This window comes from Cyrtonyx montezumae, unplaced genomic scaffold (assembly GCF_038088225.1).
Source record: "Cyrtonyx montezumae isolate F1298 unplaced genomic scaffold, pur_monq_1.0 scaffold_18, whole genome shotgun sequence".
NCBI lineage: Eukaryota > Metazoa > Chordata > Aves > Galliformes > Odontophoridae > Cyrtonyx > Cyrtonyx montezumae.
In genome coordinates, this window is record NW_027071914.1 from 10,843,230 (window position 1) to 10,860,907 (window position 17,678).

The 17,678-nt window shown below is 47.2% G+C and overlaps 1 protein-coding gene across 1 annotated transcript in view; it reads left to right on the forward strand.

The window, feature by feature from the left end:
- The first annotated feature begins 3,697 nt into the window (after positions 1-3,697).
- Positions 3,698-17,678, forward strand: part of ADAM19 (ADAM metallopeptidase domain 19) — a 29,624-nt gene continuing 15,643 nt past the window's right edge. The window contains exons 1-7 of the mRNA XM_065734674.1: positions 3,698-3,758; positions 3,932-4,014; positions 6,722-6,792; positions 14,184-14,262; positions 15,056-15,132; positions 17,090-17,282; positions 17,456-17,521. Coding sequence (XP_065590746.1) covers positions 3,698-3,758; positions 3,932-4,014; positions 6,722-6,792; positions 14,184-14,262; positions 15,056-15,132; positions 17,090-17,282; positions 17,456-17,521 — 630 coding nt within the window. The remainder of the gene's footprint in view (positions 3,759-3,931; positions 4,015-6,721; positions 6,793-14,183; positions 14,263-15,055; positions 15,133-17,089; positions 17,283-17,455; positions 17,522-17,678) is intronic.

Genomic DNA, 17,678 nt, shown 5'->3' on the forward strand with positions numbered 1-17,678 from the left:
TGAACGATGTTCCCTTACTTCTACGTTTTAAACCATGAACGTCAAACTGATTTCAGTGTTGGCTGTGTCCTGTATTTTACTTCAAAGCCAGTACTGCGTGTGAGCTTCAGTGGGGTGAGGACTCAGCATCTGTGGTGCTGGGTCCACCTGCTAATGAGAACTCATTGTTCAAGTAGGAAAACACAGTATCATATCCTCAATGGAAATCACCTCTTTTTAATCCCACAAAGACTATAAGAAGACTGAAGCTTAACATAGCTTGGATGTATTAATTGGAAACAAAACATAGGGCTGATTTTTTCCGGCCCTTCCTTTTAGAGTTGAAGTCCTGTATCAGACATGCAGGATCTGTGTCTGCTGTTTACCTCAATCCCAACTAAAGATCACCTCGCGTGCTTCACAGTTTGAAAAATATCTGATAAAGATATTTGGGGCTGTGAGCAACCTGGTCCAGTGGGAGGTGTACCTGCCTGCAGTGGGGTGGCTGGAACTAGATGATCTTAAAGATCTCTCCCAATCCAAACTGTGCTATGCTTCTGAAGTTCATTTTCCTCTTGCAGTCATTGTGGAGAAAAACGCAGTGCTTTAAATATACAAATACAGTCAAAAGGATGCAACATGTCAGCATACACAGCCGTGTACTGCTCTAGTCACTTATTTGTAGGAATGCAGCAAAATTAGCAGCAGTGGCCCACCCTTAAAAAAAAAAAGGAAACAGCACTTCGATAGTATTTCAGTAACAGCACATTGGAACAAGCCCTCGTGTGGTACCTGATCATCTTACAGTGCTTCTCCCTCTTTGGCAGGGCAGCTGCTCCAAGGCTCTCCCAAGTATTCCTGCTATCCTGCTCGGATGGTGGAAAAACAAAGCTAATCAGAAGAGTCTTGGTCAGCCAAAGCAATTCTCAACTCTTAAGGCCTGAAATAACGAAGTTCGCTGTAAAATCATCATTTCCCTCCACAGGTTCACAGTCTTCCTCCTTTGATCACTTCAAGTGATCTGAAAGAGGAAAAATGTGGAAAATGGAAGATTTCCCATGTCACTCAAGTCAGCCAAGGACATATAACTTTTACAGTCGGTGCATCAGAGATGCTGAGGTTACACAGAACAAAATGTTTTCCACATTCTCTTCCTAAGACTTTGATTTTTGGTCACATTCTCCCCAGTTTTCAGGAGGCTTTTAGCAGTAGTTCTTTTAGCAGCCTTCCCTATTTCTGAACAGAGAGTTCAAACAAAATTGTACAGAGCCCTTAGTTTGGTACACACTCAAAGCATTCCCTGCGTGAGTCTGTTTCTCTGACAGGCTGCTCTCCTCTCTGATATCTTTCTACGTGCTTAACTCCTAAAATATTTCTAAATTACAATGAATAGAATGGGAGAACCATCACCTTTTGCCCTGCAGCCAACCTTGAGTTAAATCGCCTTGCATACTGCCAAGACAGTGCAGAATCCGCACTGGAAAAGCATGCTCAGCAGATCCAACCCGGGGAAATGGAAACACCTGAATCCCAAACCTACAGAATGGCTGCACCCCTCATTCTGTGGGCTGCATAGAAGCTGCTGCTAGTAGATACATCCTTGCCTTGGTCACAGGAGATGTCACAGACAGGTAAGGCACCAGAGAACAGACTACCACATCCCCAGCTGATAACTTTTAAGCAGGCAATTGGGACTGTGGGGGAAATGAGTCTGAGTCTGTGTAATTCCCAGATAACTGAAAGCTTGATCTTGCTCTGTGAATCAAGCAAACATCCCATTAAGAGCTTTTTGAAGAGGTGAGTCCAGGCAGGATCTGAGTCACACTGTGCCAGAGGCAGAAAGCATTAGAGCATCTGAGCACAGCTAATAACACCGAGATACCCTGCAGCTCTCCATGCAACAGTGTCTGAGCAGTGTAAGCGATATATCATAAATATAGATTAAACTATTTATAACGATAGCACAGTATGTGGGTATATTTTTATAGATGGACTTACTGCTGATTATAAATTAAGATATCAATTCTCAGATTACTAAATCCAAAGGTAAAAATATCACTATACAGCAAATGCAAATGCTGCGTATATTGTATTTTTATGGTACTTGAATAATGACAAAGATCACAGGCAGCTGGGCAGCTAGTTATCGGCCCAGGCGTTACAACAATTTCAAAATAAGTTCCTTTTATTTCATTTTATGCTTTTTTGAGCTGATCTCTCTGAGGAGTAAACAGAGCAGCACTGTGGAAATTTGCCACACTGGGAAGATGTGTGATAACCCTTCAGTGCAAGCATATGTATTCCTCGTCAAATATTACTTTTCTCTGTGTAGATAGAGATTTCATGCAGGGATGAAAGCAAAGTAGCTGTCTAAATTTGGGTTACATTTTTACTTACTTGTAATAAAAGCATTGGCAATGGTGTCATTGTTTTCTTGACTATTACAAGCAGCTACAAAATAATGGGGGAGTTCACAGGCAGCTCCATGTGTCCCTTCAAGATATTGTAGGTGATTCGAAAGAGCAGATGTGGTTTTGTGCAGGCACAGGAAAAGGAATCAGCAAAGAGCTTCAGTAAAAGACAGCTCAATGGTTTCAACAGCATATATAAACCTCTGGACCAGAGGTAAATCATTACTATTCTTAATGGCAAATGGATTATTCATTTCCTATTGGCCTTAGTTACCAGTTTACTCAGAAATGGAGCCAGGTGCAGATTCTCCCTGTTCCTTATGCTGTGTTTCTTTCCTGCTGGTTCACTGACACAGACACATTAAGCACAGAGATAAATGGAGATGGTGCTGTGGATAACGCAGGCTGTAGTGTATGACCAACAGGCAATGCCTTTTCTTGCTGTTCAGAGTCAAGCCCATAAAAAATGCACTCGTCCTCCCTCACAGCCTTGCTGGTGTGACTGCACCTTGAGATGGCAGTGGCTGAGCTGTAAACCAGCTCATGCTCTGCAGGGCTGGGGGCTGCCAGCACCTTTTGCATTAATGTCCTCATCTCAGCGTCACGGAGCCTGGGCCAGCACTGCCCGACAATGGGCACATCCTCACGGCAGAGAGCCGGCAAAGGGATGGTGCACGGAGTCAGCACACGAGTCAGCCCCGAAGGGCTCTGAAGGAGCCAAGGATGCTCCCTCGGCTCCCTCCTTCATGGAGTGAGAGGGGACCTTGAGCTGCGGGTGCTCCTTCCTCAGCCCCTGCCCCTCCATCTGCCTTAAGGGGAGAGGAGCAGTGAATCTGGCTTTTCTTCTGCCCGCTTCAGATATAACCAGCATCAATCACAGCCGAGTCTCCTCAGCGGCCCACTGACAATGAATTTCCAGAGAGATAAGGGATTTAGGATGCCTTTAGAAGCATAGGTTCAGCCGTGAAGGGTTTGGTTGGGTTATATTATAACAATAAACGGTGCCATAGCACAGCTCCTTTGGGGGATGTGAAGGCGATGCGCCTGCTTCCTTCCATCATGTCCTCCCTACTTGCTGGCTTTGCTGGGCGACGGCTCTCTGTGCTGACAAAGGAGCGCGGGGAGGGAGGGACAGGAGAGTCTTTGCAGGAAAGTAGCCCAAGCTCCTGCCGGGCAGCCGGGGCTGGAGTGGAGGGAGGAGGAAACAGACAGGGGCTGCAGGGCGGGGTGAGGGTGGGAGGAGAAAGCCGGGCTGGGAGCTTCTATATTCGCGGGGTGCGGCGGGGAGCCGAGGTCTGCCCGGAGCCATGCGGGGCCGGGGGCTGCTCTGCGGCATCGCCCTCTCGCTGCTGCTGCAGCCACCGAGCTGTGAGTGCGGGGACACCGGCACGGGCAGGGCGGGGGGCACGAGTGCTTTTTGCTGCATGAACCGCGCGGAGAATGGGCTTGGGATGGCGGGTATCTCCTCCTGCTCCCCTCCCTGCTTCTCGCTCTGTATCTCGGGGCTGAGCCGATCGCCGCCTCTTGTTCCCTATCCCCAGGTGCGGGGGCTGGCAGCACCGAGCCGCAGCCCGCAGTGCTGGTGCCGAGATGGGACGCGCTGCGGAGCTCCGGAGGAGAGCAGGTGGGTCGGGCACGGTGCTGCCGCGATGGGCTGGGACGGGCTGCGCCGGGATCCGAGCTGCGGAGCGCTGCCAGGTGGAGGGATTCGGTTCCTGCGAGCCCCTACTGTGCACACTGTGTTCTCTAAGCTCAGCTCTGCGATGAGGCAGAGGCCGGCTGCAATCTGGGAGCCGCTGCAGGGCGAGCTGGCTGTCAGCTCTCGGCAGGCTGCTCCTTCACACGTGCATCCTCGCTGCCCTACATATGGGCTTCCGATCGTGTCTCTCTGCCCTACTAAAGTTTTTTTGAGGAGTAGACAGAGCAGTGCTTTGCTTTCACTCTACGACGATGGATCACAGCTGTGGGGGCGTTTCCTTTTAATGAACAAATAAATAAAACCCACACAAATAAACAAAAGCCAACAAAACCACCACAAACAAACGAGCAAACCAACCAAAAGCTCAGGTGCAGATTGTAGTGACAGAATGCTCCAGGTTATAATGGACCTTCCAAGCTCACCTAGCTCCATCCCAGCAGTCCAGGTTGCTCAAATCCCCATCCAGACTGAGCACTCCTGGGGATGGGGCATCTACAGCTCTTCCAGACCACTTGTCTTGCACCCTGTGTGAGTACAGATCCTGTCCTACTCCTCTCGTGCTTTAAGAGGTCTGCCTGCAGCCGTTCTGGGAACTGCTGGGATGTCAGACTTCAGTGTCAACCACAAACCACAGCTCCTAGCATCTGCACTGCTGATATCAAGAAGTTATCAGACAATGAAAGGGGAAAATCTAGATGATGTTACTTAATTTGTAAACTAGAAAAAGGGAAGCTACAGCGTTATTATGAAGAAAATTATGGCATCTCCCCATAACTGTTATTCTGGGCTTAATGTCCTTTCCATATGATAGAATTTTTAAAACTCCATTGTGTTGTATAAGGAAAAAATCTGCAATGACTTTCTCATGCTCTTAATTCTCTAAAAAATGTTCTTGCAACAGGCTGGAAATTTTGTTTCTGTTATTGATAGTGATACAAATACATCTGGACAGCATTTGCCTTTACATAAAGTTGCTGCGTCTCAGGGGTCTTGGTTTGTCTGGAGCACTTTCCTGTTGGCTCTCAAAACAGTTAGCAGAGCTTATGTACAGCTGGGATAGTTCTGTTACATGGCAATCAATGAACTCTGAAGGAGAGTAATTACTGAAGAAGGGAAAGCATTATTAGTAGTAATGATTGCACAACTTATGTGAAGAGAGTTTTCAATCTGACCCTCAAATCCCCTAGTGATGGGCAAGGCAACCTCTCCTGCAATTGCTTACAAGTCAGCAAAACAGCAGACCCACCCTGTGGGGGACTGAGCATGTGTAATTTGAGTGGACTAAAACTCAGCCCATTGGAGCTATCCTTTGTTATATACATTAACATATTTACTTGTTTTGTGTCACCTGATGGGATGTCTTGAGAACTGAAGGACAGATGAACAAAACCCAGAGTACAAACAGAGCTGATGGAGTGAGGCCCAAGCACGGCACTGGGTTGACAACCCTTTAACAGAGCATCTATCTCAGACTTGCTTTATGTTGCTTTCAGCTGATCTGTTCTGCAAAATCCCCTCTGACACTCAGTAAGGAAATAGATAGGTTGACTACCACTCACTGGTTTTCATAGCTTTTTTTGATGCACAGATTAGATGAATTGAGAGGTCTGTTCTTATCAGATGGTTTATTCACCCGTTTCCTTTGAGAGGAAATGCTCATTCAGAAACCTGACTTCATCTAGTCCTGCTTTGACAGGGAGGTGAACCATGGAGACCTCTAGAGACCCTCATGTTAGGCTCTGGAAAATATGTTCTATCCTTGAATTATTGAATTACTGTTTTTTTTTTTTTTAACACTACCTTTGGTGTTTGCATTGCTCCTTTCTGTCAGCTCCAGTAATGGTGTTAACTCATCCAGCTGTCCTGCATCCTAGCTCAGGGCTGTGCTTTGGGCTGTTCATGCATTGCAGACTGGGGCTGTGGCTGCTGTGCTTGTGCACTCAGGAAAGCTGCTGCCATGGTTTCTGCAGCCTGGGACTGATACAAGAGCAGCTGTGAAATAGTGTCCCACTAGGAGTCTGAAGGCATCCAAGGGGTCCTGTTGCCTGCATCTTACTGGCATTTTCTAGGGTAAAAGGAATTCTGTGTAAATTTCTGAAAGAGGCGTGATTCCTCTTGTCTTGAAATAGGCTTCTAAAAAAAAGCCTTTTTCAGCTAGGATAACAAAGGGAGCTTTGGTTAACTTGCTCATCTGTTCAATGTGTAAACCTCAGGGGCAAACTGGGATGTCCCGTGATGCAGTCCTGACCATGGTGTGCCCACAGAGGGGGCTCGGTGCACCTCAAGCACTCCAGCACCATCACCACTCACTGCCACATCTGAGCTCATCTCTCCCCATGGGAAATTGGGGACACTAGCTCAAGTGCAGCACCCCAGCAGCACAGCCATGCTGCTCACCGGATATGTGTTCACAATTGTGCTGTGGGGATGCAAACAATGTGAGGGAAGGAAAAAGAGGGATGAAGCCATTGCTTCCCCTCTTCAGCACTGAAAGTTACAGCCTTCCCCTATGGAAGAAGGCAAAGAGTGCTTTAAGGTCAGCTGCAATATCTAGGGGAACAATTTGTTTTTCTGGACACGTTCATAGTGGTGATGATTCATGAGTAACAGGAGCTGTCTCTCTTGCACGCAGCATCCACTCCGAGCTGAAGTTAGGATACAGGCAGAAGGCCAGGAGCTCATCTTGGACTTAGAGAAAAATGGGTAAGTGTGCTTTGCTTTGCAGTCTGACTTGTGCTCACTAAAGCAATAAGTAAGGATTACAGTGAAGTCAACAGGAAAACCTCCACTGACTTAACGGGGTTTTTATAAAGGCAGGATGAGGAAGTACTTTTTTGGATGTCAAGGTTATCCCAGGTCTGAGTCCTCACTGGTGTTAATCAGGCAGCATTCACTGCAAGAAAGCTGTCAGTAAAAGTCAGGCTGTGACCTGGTCTGCAGTCTGGAAACTGACATTTGTATCATAGTTCTTACATTAACCAGAATATGCTGCTGATATGAAACACACTATTTACCAAATGACTCACTGTTTCAGTCACTGTGCCCCTAGTGAGGATTTCATTTGCTGTGATAAGAAGAGATGCTGCTTTTTCTTTCCTAGGATAAGTGACCTGATAGTTTTTATTCCATTAGTTCCTAAGGTACACTGAAAATATGCTCTTGCATTAACTGAAATGCAGCTGCCTCTTGGGCATGATCCAGCAGCCATGTGAAAGTGTAGGGCATGATGTGTATGGAATCCAGCTGAAACTATAGGAGGTGAAGGTAAGTTGAAGGACCCTTATCTGGAGACTTTATTTCATTCCTCTGGATTAGTTTCCAGTGGTGGAACAGCAGCTGGATATTTAGTTGCCATAAGCTTGTTTTGCTAAGCAGTCTACTTGTATTCTGTGTTGTAATTTTAAATTGATCTGAAGAGTTAGCTATAGAAACACAACCCATTGTATGTCTACTAGAACTAGGAGAGAGAATAACCTTGGAATAATAACTCTTCTTGTATTTTAAATGTACTGTGTGAACATCCCTGTCATAGATTTAGGGGCTCAGCTTTCCACCTGGAAGAGTGAAATACCAAAAGATCTTATCAGCTCTGATAGCAGTACACAAACCTAAATTATATTTGGGGGGTCATAAGAAAACCAGATCTTTCTTGGCACTGCGTGCAGCATAGACTGATGGCTGATGCAAGGAATGTATCTTACTGGCTGCTTTTGGGGGTGATTAGTCTGCTGGGGTCTCCTCATGATGAGAGGCTGTTGGTCTCAGTATTTGACATTAACTGTGCAGAGGTGAATTCCCTCCTGGCATGGCAGAAGTAGGGTTCCTTCCAGAATTATGTCACCTGCATGGTGATATAATCACCAGGTGCCTTGTGGGAGCAGAGCTGGACTATTTCCTGTGCAGGCAAACTTGTTGCTGGTGTTGGTAAACACAATGTTAATAATAAAGGGCTTCCATTGTGTTTATTTCCTGCGATGTGTTTTCATTCATTGAGATGTATATACACAGGCTGAAGTGCACACACACTTCCACAGCAGGATAAATCCCATTACAAGGACGGCAGCAGTAGGGCAAGTGGCTTGGAGCTTTTATTTTCTGTGGGGAATGCAAATGATTCATGGATAGCAGCACTTCATGTGGGAGACTTTCCAGTTCTCAAGTCCTTGTTCAGGAGATGTGATGGCAGCATCCCAAAATTCTAGTCTGTGAGCATGATTAGAAAAGGCTCTGAGAGCCACCACTTCCCAGACTTGAAGAGGTGCAGAAGTAGTTCAGGGATGCTCAGTCTGAAAGAGAAATGATGAGGCAGCCAGAAAAGCATGAAGTGCATGGGAGCCCCGTGGATGCTGTCATCATTAGCATCTGTAGAGCACTTTTATGGGAAGTGGAGGAATGTCTCTCCTCACTGCAGTGCGTGGGGTCCAGCACAGGGCTGCTCCCAGCACCCAGAGCTCACCTTGGGGAGCTGAGTGATGATAGAACAGGGATTTCTTTCATAAAGGATCTGTCAGTCACCCAGACAATGCAAGAGAAGGTGCCATTCCCCGCTGGGGTCCGCGCCTTTGGACAACTCTGAAACTTGGCTGCTCTGGTTTTGATTCCTTTGACAGTGAGTGTGATAACTGCAAGGAAGGTGCTTGGGGCTTTGTGAGTTAAAAAGATCCCCAGAGGTCTGGGTCATTTCATTGACCCCTATAGAGGGCTCTGGAAAGCTGGTGTGTTAGGCAACCTTGTTACGTGCTCACTTGTTAACCAGTCCTTATGGAGAGAGGAAGGTGAAGAAAATGAGCTTGCTTTGGAAAAGTGAGAGATAAGAAAAAGAATGATCTGTATGGCTTTGGTTGGGCTTGCACTGTCTTTCAGTGAAATGGGCTGTTTCCAATATGTAGAAGAAATGGTCACAGTAAGACTGTGACTTCACATTCAATATAAGAAGGACACGGTGTTCATCCACAGAGGTGAAACACAGAAATCATTGCATATACTTCTTCAAAACCAAACACAAAACTGTATTTTGAAAGACCATCTGGATCTGGGCTTTCATATATCTAAGAATACAATTATTGCATTAGCAGTTAACATAATGTTGCATTATTTCCTGTTTGGGCACTTAATACAAAGGAGGAACCACACCACAGTTCCAAGCAGGGGTCACAAAACCATGTAATATTTCTGAGTAACAACAAAAGTATATCCCCTAAACGACTCATGCTTCTTTTAAGTGACCCAAAGCCATGTCCTGCAGCTGCAGGATTGGAAAGCTCGAAGCTGCACAAACAACAAATATATGGAAAGATGCCTATGAAACAGCTTTAAAGTTGGCTGGAGATTGGGAGCAGAAGGATCTGAGTTGCAAACATTGGATGAGAAGTGACTTAAAGGCATTTTTTAATAAAAAGCAGCTTTGAGTCAAGCATGGAGGAGATGCTGAGAGTCTCCTGTGTGTGGCAAAGCTGTCTGGTGCAAACCTTTTCTTCCTGGCCGGGGGATGAGCACAGCAGAAAACTGTGTGAAATTTTTTCTCACCTAAATGCCATAGAAATATGGGACATATCTGTGTGTTTTGACTGCTGCTCTCCCACAGCATCTGTGGTTGTGTGGGGCAGAGCCTGTGTAGGGGTGGTGGAGATGTGCAGAGTTTGCATGAGGACAGAGCAAAGGAAAGTCCAGAGCGCATCTGATCAGGGCTCTGAAGCAATCCAGATGTTTATTTGCTGGATCTGATAAGGAGCAGTATTTTCTAACCCTGCGCAGGTAGCTGATGATCGCTCCAGCCCTGTTTGATGCCCTCAGCAGTCCGGTAATGGCTCTGTATGTGACTTACGTGTCGCTGTTTCCTGCTTGCTCTCATTTCCAGGGCCTCCCTTCCCAGCTGAAGGAAGAAGAGAGACTGCTGCCCACCCCCAAGCAGGAAGGATATCTGAGATTGTTCCACTGATGGCCTACACACTATCAGTGTCTAATAGGCTTCCTGCATGGAGGGTTAAGGGTTATGTGAGAGAGGAAAATAGAGTTTATCCTGCTCTGCTGTCTCTTGAAGTCATCAGAAAGAGTGGTGGGACATTGGAAGCCATAGCTGCTTTTCAGCCTCCTGATTCTCCTGGGATATTCAGTGATTTCTCTGTGGGGCAGGGAGGAAGAGGAAAATGAACACTTTTTTTTCTCTGATTCATTATCAGCTAGTTTTCCATTTATTTTATTTCCCTTTTCCTTTCCAGGTAAGCTTTATAAGTTCCCACTGGGGGTTATGTGACACATTTTTCTTAGGTCCCCTAACATGATTTACACAGTAAGTATCAGATGACATGGACAACAAAAGGGGATGGAAAGTGTTTAGTACCCTGTGGTGTTCTCCAAGACCTTGTAAATAGGTAGTTTAATTCTACTTCAAGAGCTGAGAATCTACTTATTCTTTTCAACCTGCTCCTGTTTGCATGATAAACATGTTTTCAGATATATCAGCACAGCTCCTGAGGGAGGGAGCTTAAGAGCTCTACGCGTTTTCTGGATGAGCTTTGGAGTTCAGTGGTTTAATGAAGTGCCGGGATTTGGCTGAAGAATTCCAGGGAGGAGAAATCCCTGCTTTTCCACTAGTGATGGATACAGACAGCAGGCTCTTTGCACTGTAAGGGGTGACATTTTGGAGGTGTTTGAGATGGAGTCACCCTCAGGTTCTCGCAATAAGTCCTGACTTGAGGGATTGTTTGAGAGGCTGGGAAGTGAGGAGTCCAATTCCTTTTCTTACCCTACTTGGATCCTGCTGAAAGGCAACGGAGTGGGACCACAAATCATAGATGGAAAGCTGATGTCTCAGCTCTCTTGGGAGAACCAATTCCCTCCACCTCCAGATGCTAGCAGCCAGGCTGGACAGATTTATGGTGATTTGAGGAAATGGACAGGGAAAAAGATGTCAGAAGAATTGATGTTTCTTACAAGAGCTTCCTGGACCATTTGGCTTTTTATTTTTGGGGGGGAGGGGAGGGAAGGAAACAGAAAAAATATATTTGTTACTTAGTTACGGGTATTTTAAACTTGGCAGCTCTCCATGAAGAGGAGCCTCTCGGTGAAACAAACCCAAACATAGCTGCTCGTAGGACTGAATTACCAAAAAAAACCCAACCAATAAATAAATAAAAAAGAGAACCCAGAAGAAAGCATCCCTTTTTGGTCCCAAGGCTGAGTGTGCTGCTGAGGCACTGTGGGTGCCCATGGCTGAGGGGAGCTCTGGCTGAGTGCTGTTCTGTGAAGGAATGAACCTCTGAGGCCTCTGCTGCAGAACTGACCCCTGCTTCTGTCACAGGCAGCACAGCAGCAGCTCCTATTTAGCAGGGCAGCATGGGCAAGCTGGGAGATTTACACCTCCTCAGACAACTGTGGCCATGGGAGAACTGCCCCAGCTTCCACGTGCTGTTTTGGGGAGCAGTGGGGTGCTGCCTGCTGAGATAGTTGGGTTCTGCCCCAAGTTCTCTGCCATTGCCTCATGTGTGAGGTGCACGGCCCCCCTGAAGCTGTGTCTTGGTGTGGTGAAAGGGAGATGCTCTGACCCAAAACCTCAGCTGTGCACGGCCGTGTGCAGAGTGGGGTTTTGTTTCAAACAATGATATCATTGACAGCCGGGAGTGGGGCCAAAGCTGCTCCATGCCGGTCATCAGCAGAAAGTCTCAAGCCATCTGTACGTTATGGCAGCGAGCCACTTGTGCTTCGTTTGGCTTCCCTGCTTGGATTGAAGCTGCATCCCAGTGCATTCTGTGGAGCAGATCCTGCCAAGAGCACGGGCCCTTCCAACCGGTGTGCTGCATGCTGAGCTGGATCCGGGGCAGTGACTGATGTTGCCGAAGGTCAGTTGCTGTGGGGGCACCTCAAGAGCTCCAGGTGTCCCCGTGGCTGCAGCTGCCATCACAGCTCTGCTCTGTCTGCTTTCCAAAATCTGCTTCTCCTTTGAGTTCATCAATTCCTTGAGCTGATAACCCCTCTAATGACCAGCTCCATGCTTTTATGATGTGTGCTAGTGATCTGCCAGCTGTGACCATATCTGAGGCCTTTACACAATGCTATTTTCACATCTAAGCTTTACAGGCATCACAGCTTTATCTACAGCTGTTACAGAGGTGGACTGTGTAATAGGAAAGAAAGGATTGAATAGCGATGTACTTTTCTGTACTTTCTTCCTCCATCAAGGACCTAAGCTCTGTGCTCCTATGGAAGCAGTGAGCTGGGTCTGTCAGCGTTGGCAGGGCTGAGCTTCCCTGGAAATCTGGCAGTGACTTGATGGCAGAAAAAGGCCACTGCTAAGGTTTGGGGGTGCCAACATCTCACTGATCTTTCCTGTTTGCCCAACTTGTATGCACAAAGAAGAGGAATGAGCTGGACTGGTGCACTCTGAGATGTCAAGGGTTCTTTTCTCTTTGTTTATGTTTTGGTGGTAAGTTTGATGCTTTCTGAGGAAGTGAGCTGGGCTGGAAGTAGACTTTCACAGGCTGTGAGGTTTAGTTGACCCCTGAGGGTATTGCAAGATGATGTCCTGTCATCTTTCCTCTTTCCTCACTGCTCTCTCTCCCCCCTGCAGTGCTCTGCAATAGCTCTCTGTTGTGCTAGAGCCCAATGTCTCCCCTGCATTATAGCACGGAAAGTCCTTCAAAATGTAAGATGGCATTGCTCAGCTGGATGAGCCATGCTCCCAGCTCAGCAGATAAATCTCTACAAATGCAGGCATCCCCTCAAGCCTCTCAGACTGAAGGCAGGAAGAGTTGTGCACACAGTGTGTGCTGTGTGCCATTATTCCATGCTCAATAGCCTGGTGCTGAGTGGGAAGTGGAAAGGCAGATAAGTTGTGGCCACCAAGATTCAAAGCATGGGGGAATTTTATGGTGCTGGAGAAGAGAAAACTGGCTATTCATAGTGCATGCTTTCCAAGAATAAAGGAGCAGAAGGAAAACACAGGCATGCTTGTTTGGGATTGATACAAGTAGGCTGTGCAAGCCTCAGCTACTGGAAATCTACAGGCTGGTGTCTAATTCTGGCTGTAGCAGCATGAAGCAGATTCACATTGGTTTCATGTCTGCTCTCGAGATGACAGTCTCTTACACAGACCAGATACCTGCCAGAGCACATTGCTCAAGGCAATTTCCTGCCAGTTAATGCAATCTGTTGATTAAACATTTGTTTCTTGCAGCCTCATGCTGAGCAAGCTACTGCAGTCGGGGAGATGAAGGGAGATCTTTTTTGTGGGATGGCACTTCTGGGCTTATCTTTGGTTTACAGATCCAAGATAGCTGGAAAACAGCAATTTAGCCTTGTGTATCACCGACAAATCAGTGATGGGAATTAGCACATCAGAAAGAAACAAAATGAGCCTTCCTGGGCTGCAGTGCACTTTGAAAGTGGAGGTTAAAGCTGTCGTATTCTCGACTCTAAATGCTGTCAAGTAAATGCTGGCACACAGATCTGTTTGACACAAGGCTGCTGAACAAGCGTGCTGGATAGATGGGGCATGCTATATAGGGTTCTTCTCCAACTTTTGGAAATGAGGCTATTGTTTAAGAAAAAAAGGAAAAGTTTTAAAGCTGTGTTATATTGCTGCTGAGATAGACACAGGATGTGACCTTCTTGCTTTGGCCCAGATTTTGACTTACTGTACTTTTTTACATCACTGTTTAGTAAATGCAGATGTTTAAAAAAAAGAAGGAAGGCTGTTTCCTCTGGAATCAAGTCAAAATACTTACTATTCAGTGCACAGGAGAGCCTTTTATAGGCTTTTGGCTTGATCTTGGGCCGAAGACAGGGACAATATTGTCTGTACAAGGATGACATGACCAAATTTAAATGGGGGAATCAGCAGTTTCCTAGGACAAAGATGTGAATTGGCTTCTGGGCAGAAGTTGCAACACAGAAGCAGATTGGTTTATAATTGTGCTCAGATTTGGGCATGGGAGAGTCAGAGTCTGAGCCACATGCCAGTGCCCAGATGTGTCCTGAGCTGGCCTTCGGAGTGCTCAACCTAAATCTTGGGCATAACTTAGCAGCACAAAGGAAAGTGCACAGTGCCTTGTATCCATTAAGGGATTTATTTTTCTCCTTTTCCCCTGTAACTGCAGAGACCTGTTTGCACCAGGCTACACTGAGACCCACTACAGCCAGACAGGACAAGCACGGACCGTCCCGCTGGCCCACACTGTGAGTGCTGACACCTGTAGCTGAAGGGGAGGGCAGTCTGGCTTTCTGACCTGGGGTGTTCCAGCAAGAAAGCATCTCCATCATCAAAAATTGGTAAAAACATCTTAGTGTATTGCCTGTACTCTGGTGTGAGAGCCAAGGTCAGCCCCCAGCATTGCCTCCCCCTCTCTGGGGGCTGGAGATTAGTTCATTCCTCCTGCTTTGAATTCTCCCACTAGGTGCTTCATGCTTGGAAGAACCCAGCCTGAGTAAGTTGGCTCCGCTTGAGTAAGAACCCCATGGCATAGTGCTCTCACGCAGCCTTTGGCTGATTCACCAGCAGTGAGCACGCAGTGGCACAAAGATGTGCATTGGTTACGACATAAAAAATAAAAGACAAAATCCCCATGAGATCATCTTTATTGCAGCTGCCCCAGGGCAAGGGGGAGGGCCATCGTAGATACACTGGCATTCATGCCCCGCAGCCTCCTCATCCCTACCAGAGGCTGCCTTTGTCCTACAGATGAGGACTTGCTGCTGCCCATGCTGTCACTCTCCCAGACACATCTTGGAGACCCAGGGCCAGCTGTCACCAGCAGGCAGCTCCACTTACCGGCAGCTCTGGGTCAGACTTCATGCTGCAGCCATCCGAGGTGCATCCTTGGGGATTTCACTGAGATAGATGCCACATGCAGCAGAAAGAAAGCAATTACAGGAGTATTGGTTGTACTCAGCTGGGATTTATTGACGTATAAATGTAATGCATGTCAAACTGTGAATTGGATCACCAACCCTTCACCCCTCTGCCTTGCAGGAGCACTGCTTTTACCAGGGGGTGGTGCGGGGCAGAGAGCACTCCAGTGTGACACTCAGCTCATGCCGAGGGCTACGGTAAGTTCTGGGGCAGATCTGCTCCCCAGGCTCTTTCAGAGCAGATGGGCCCATTCTTAAATTCCACCCCACCAGGAGTCATGGGTGGCAGGTCGGAAAAGGCCGAAATCCAGGGAGAACTGATGACCACAGCTTCCTAGAAGGCTCCTAGACTGCTTCCCCCTTTGTGCTGGCAACATCAACTCATGCATCAAATGACACCAATGTGGGATACCCCTTCCATTAAGTGACCTAAGGCTGTGTCCCTTATGGAGGCAGTGACAGAGCTTGCCACGTCCCAGCCCAATGCTCTTGCATTGCTGCAGAAACCATCTCCTTCTCCCAGCTGGATGGTTTTCATGTGTTTTGAGGCAGCCTTCTGGTTCTGAGTTTCCTCGTCAGCCCCACTTCCTCTCCTCACCCTCTGCTTTCTCCCTGGGTGGTGCAGGGTTGTGTGTTATGCCTCTAAAACCGTGGCTCTGGTAGTAATGGAGTCTCTGGCAGAAAAAGGCAGACTATATGTGTTCATTTACACCAGCTTGGGGTCTGTTTCCTTAATACCACATTAACTTTATTGATATTAGTGGTCATCTGCCCTTGAGAGCTGTGGGACTTGGCCCAGCCAGGAAACAGCCCTTGCCAAAGCAAACCCCAGAAGTCTTAAGTGGATTTACAGCAGGCCAGAGAGCCCAGGGAGATAAACAAGGCAGTGTGGCCACCTGTGGTCTGCAATAAATAATCCAAAATCAGTCACAGGTGTGTTCTCCTTCTGCCAGCCTGCATCTTCCCTGGCTTTCCCCTCCTAGATGTAGGGAACACAGCTGTTTGGGTGCATGTGCATTTTCCTGCTACTCCTCAGGCCATTTTCTGGGGGTGTTGGGTTCTCTGAAGCCATCCTCCCCCCCGTATCCAGCACAGAAGCTGTCCCTGTGCAGATGTGACAGCATCTCAGCATGAGGAGTTGTGCTGAGTGCATATCCCTGTGAATTCAGAGGGGCTCTGAGTCAATTTGTGGCTTTTGGGGAACAAATGGAGGAAAAATGGGACAAAGAATAACAAGAGCTCCCTGCTTTCCCTGAAGCCGTGTGGCTGCACTCACTCCTGTAAGTAGCCATGGGATAGAAAAAAGCACACATACGAGCTATGCCCCTGGGAAATCACTTTGAATATGATCCCAGCTCACAAGGAAAGCACTTTGCAAGGCCGCATGTATTATTTATTGCTTCTTTTATAACTCCTTTTGTCAGGCACTCGCTCTTTTGAGGGTAAAGCAGGGTTTCTTTGCAAAAGGATGGTTCATGGGGTGGGGTGAGCAGCTGGGGAGGGAAGGGCTGTGTGAGGACATGGGCTGTCTGGGGGCAGAGGCTGGTGGTGTCCAAAAGTGGCATTTGCTGTAAGGGGAAAAAACAAAACTGGATTCTTAATTGGAAAATTGTTAGGTGGAATAAAATGGGAAAATATCTGCGTTACGGCAGCACCCATTACTTGTCCACATGTGCTTTTTTTTTCTTTTCTTTTTTCTTAAATTTTACAATAAAACAGAGAGGGGAATGAAAGGGGAGACAAGAAGAAAATCCACGAAATAAAGGAGGCAAAAAATGTTTTTTCCATCAACAAAAATGCTGTTCGCATTTTTTAGGCTAGTTCTGTTGCAAACAATTTTTTTTGATCCACTGAAAAACTGCCACCAAAGGAAAAACTATACTTTAAATAGTAATAATAATACAAAAAGCAGTCCCTGTTGTAGCACATGCACCAATAACCCTTTAAGTGGTTGTGAGAGCCTGTTTGAACAGGTTGTATGCAAAGCAATGGATCCCAACCTCTGAACTCCAAATATTCCCATTCTTTCGAGAAAGCGATCAGCCTGGCACGGAGAAGTGCCTCACCAGGGCCAGCCAGGAATGCAGCAGTGGGATTTGGTTCTGTTTGCTGCAGTAGTAACTGGGTTTTCTTCTCACTGCTTCCATTCCAACAGTGGACTCATTGTACTGAGAAGCAATTGCAGCTATGTCCTGGAGCCGCTTCCCAACAGCCCAGACCAGCATCGGATCTACAGGCTGGATGACCTGAGCATGCAAGGAGGAGCCTGTGGCCACCAGGACTCCAGGGCCACAGCCATCGACTGGCTTGGGGACTTTGGAGCTGGGGTGAAATTCTCCAACCAAAGGGTGAGGAGGGCTTTGACTCAGTCCCAGCTCACTGCTGTAACTTGGTTACATCTTTAATGAACCTGTGCGTGATGGGGTGGGGTGAATGGTGGTTGAAAAATGGTCTGTAAGTATGTTTTGCAAAGAGTTTCTTGAAGGATGTTGGGGAAAAACCTGTGTTGCTGCTGCTGCAGGTGAGACGGGAAGCTCTGCAGGCTATGAAGTACGTGGAGCTGCTGCTCGTGGCTGACTACGCAGAGGTGAGGAAAGGGAGTCCTGCCCCCATCGCTTCTGTCCCCTCTGCTGCCCCCATCAGCCACCCTTGGCCAGCACAGAGATACAGGTTGTGACAGAGAGGAAGAAGTAAGGTTGAGACAGTTCTTGTCCCTCAGGGTACCAGTGATCCAGAGCAAAAAG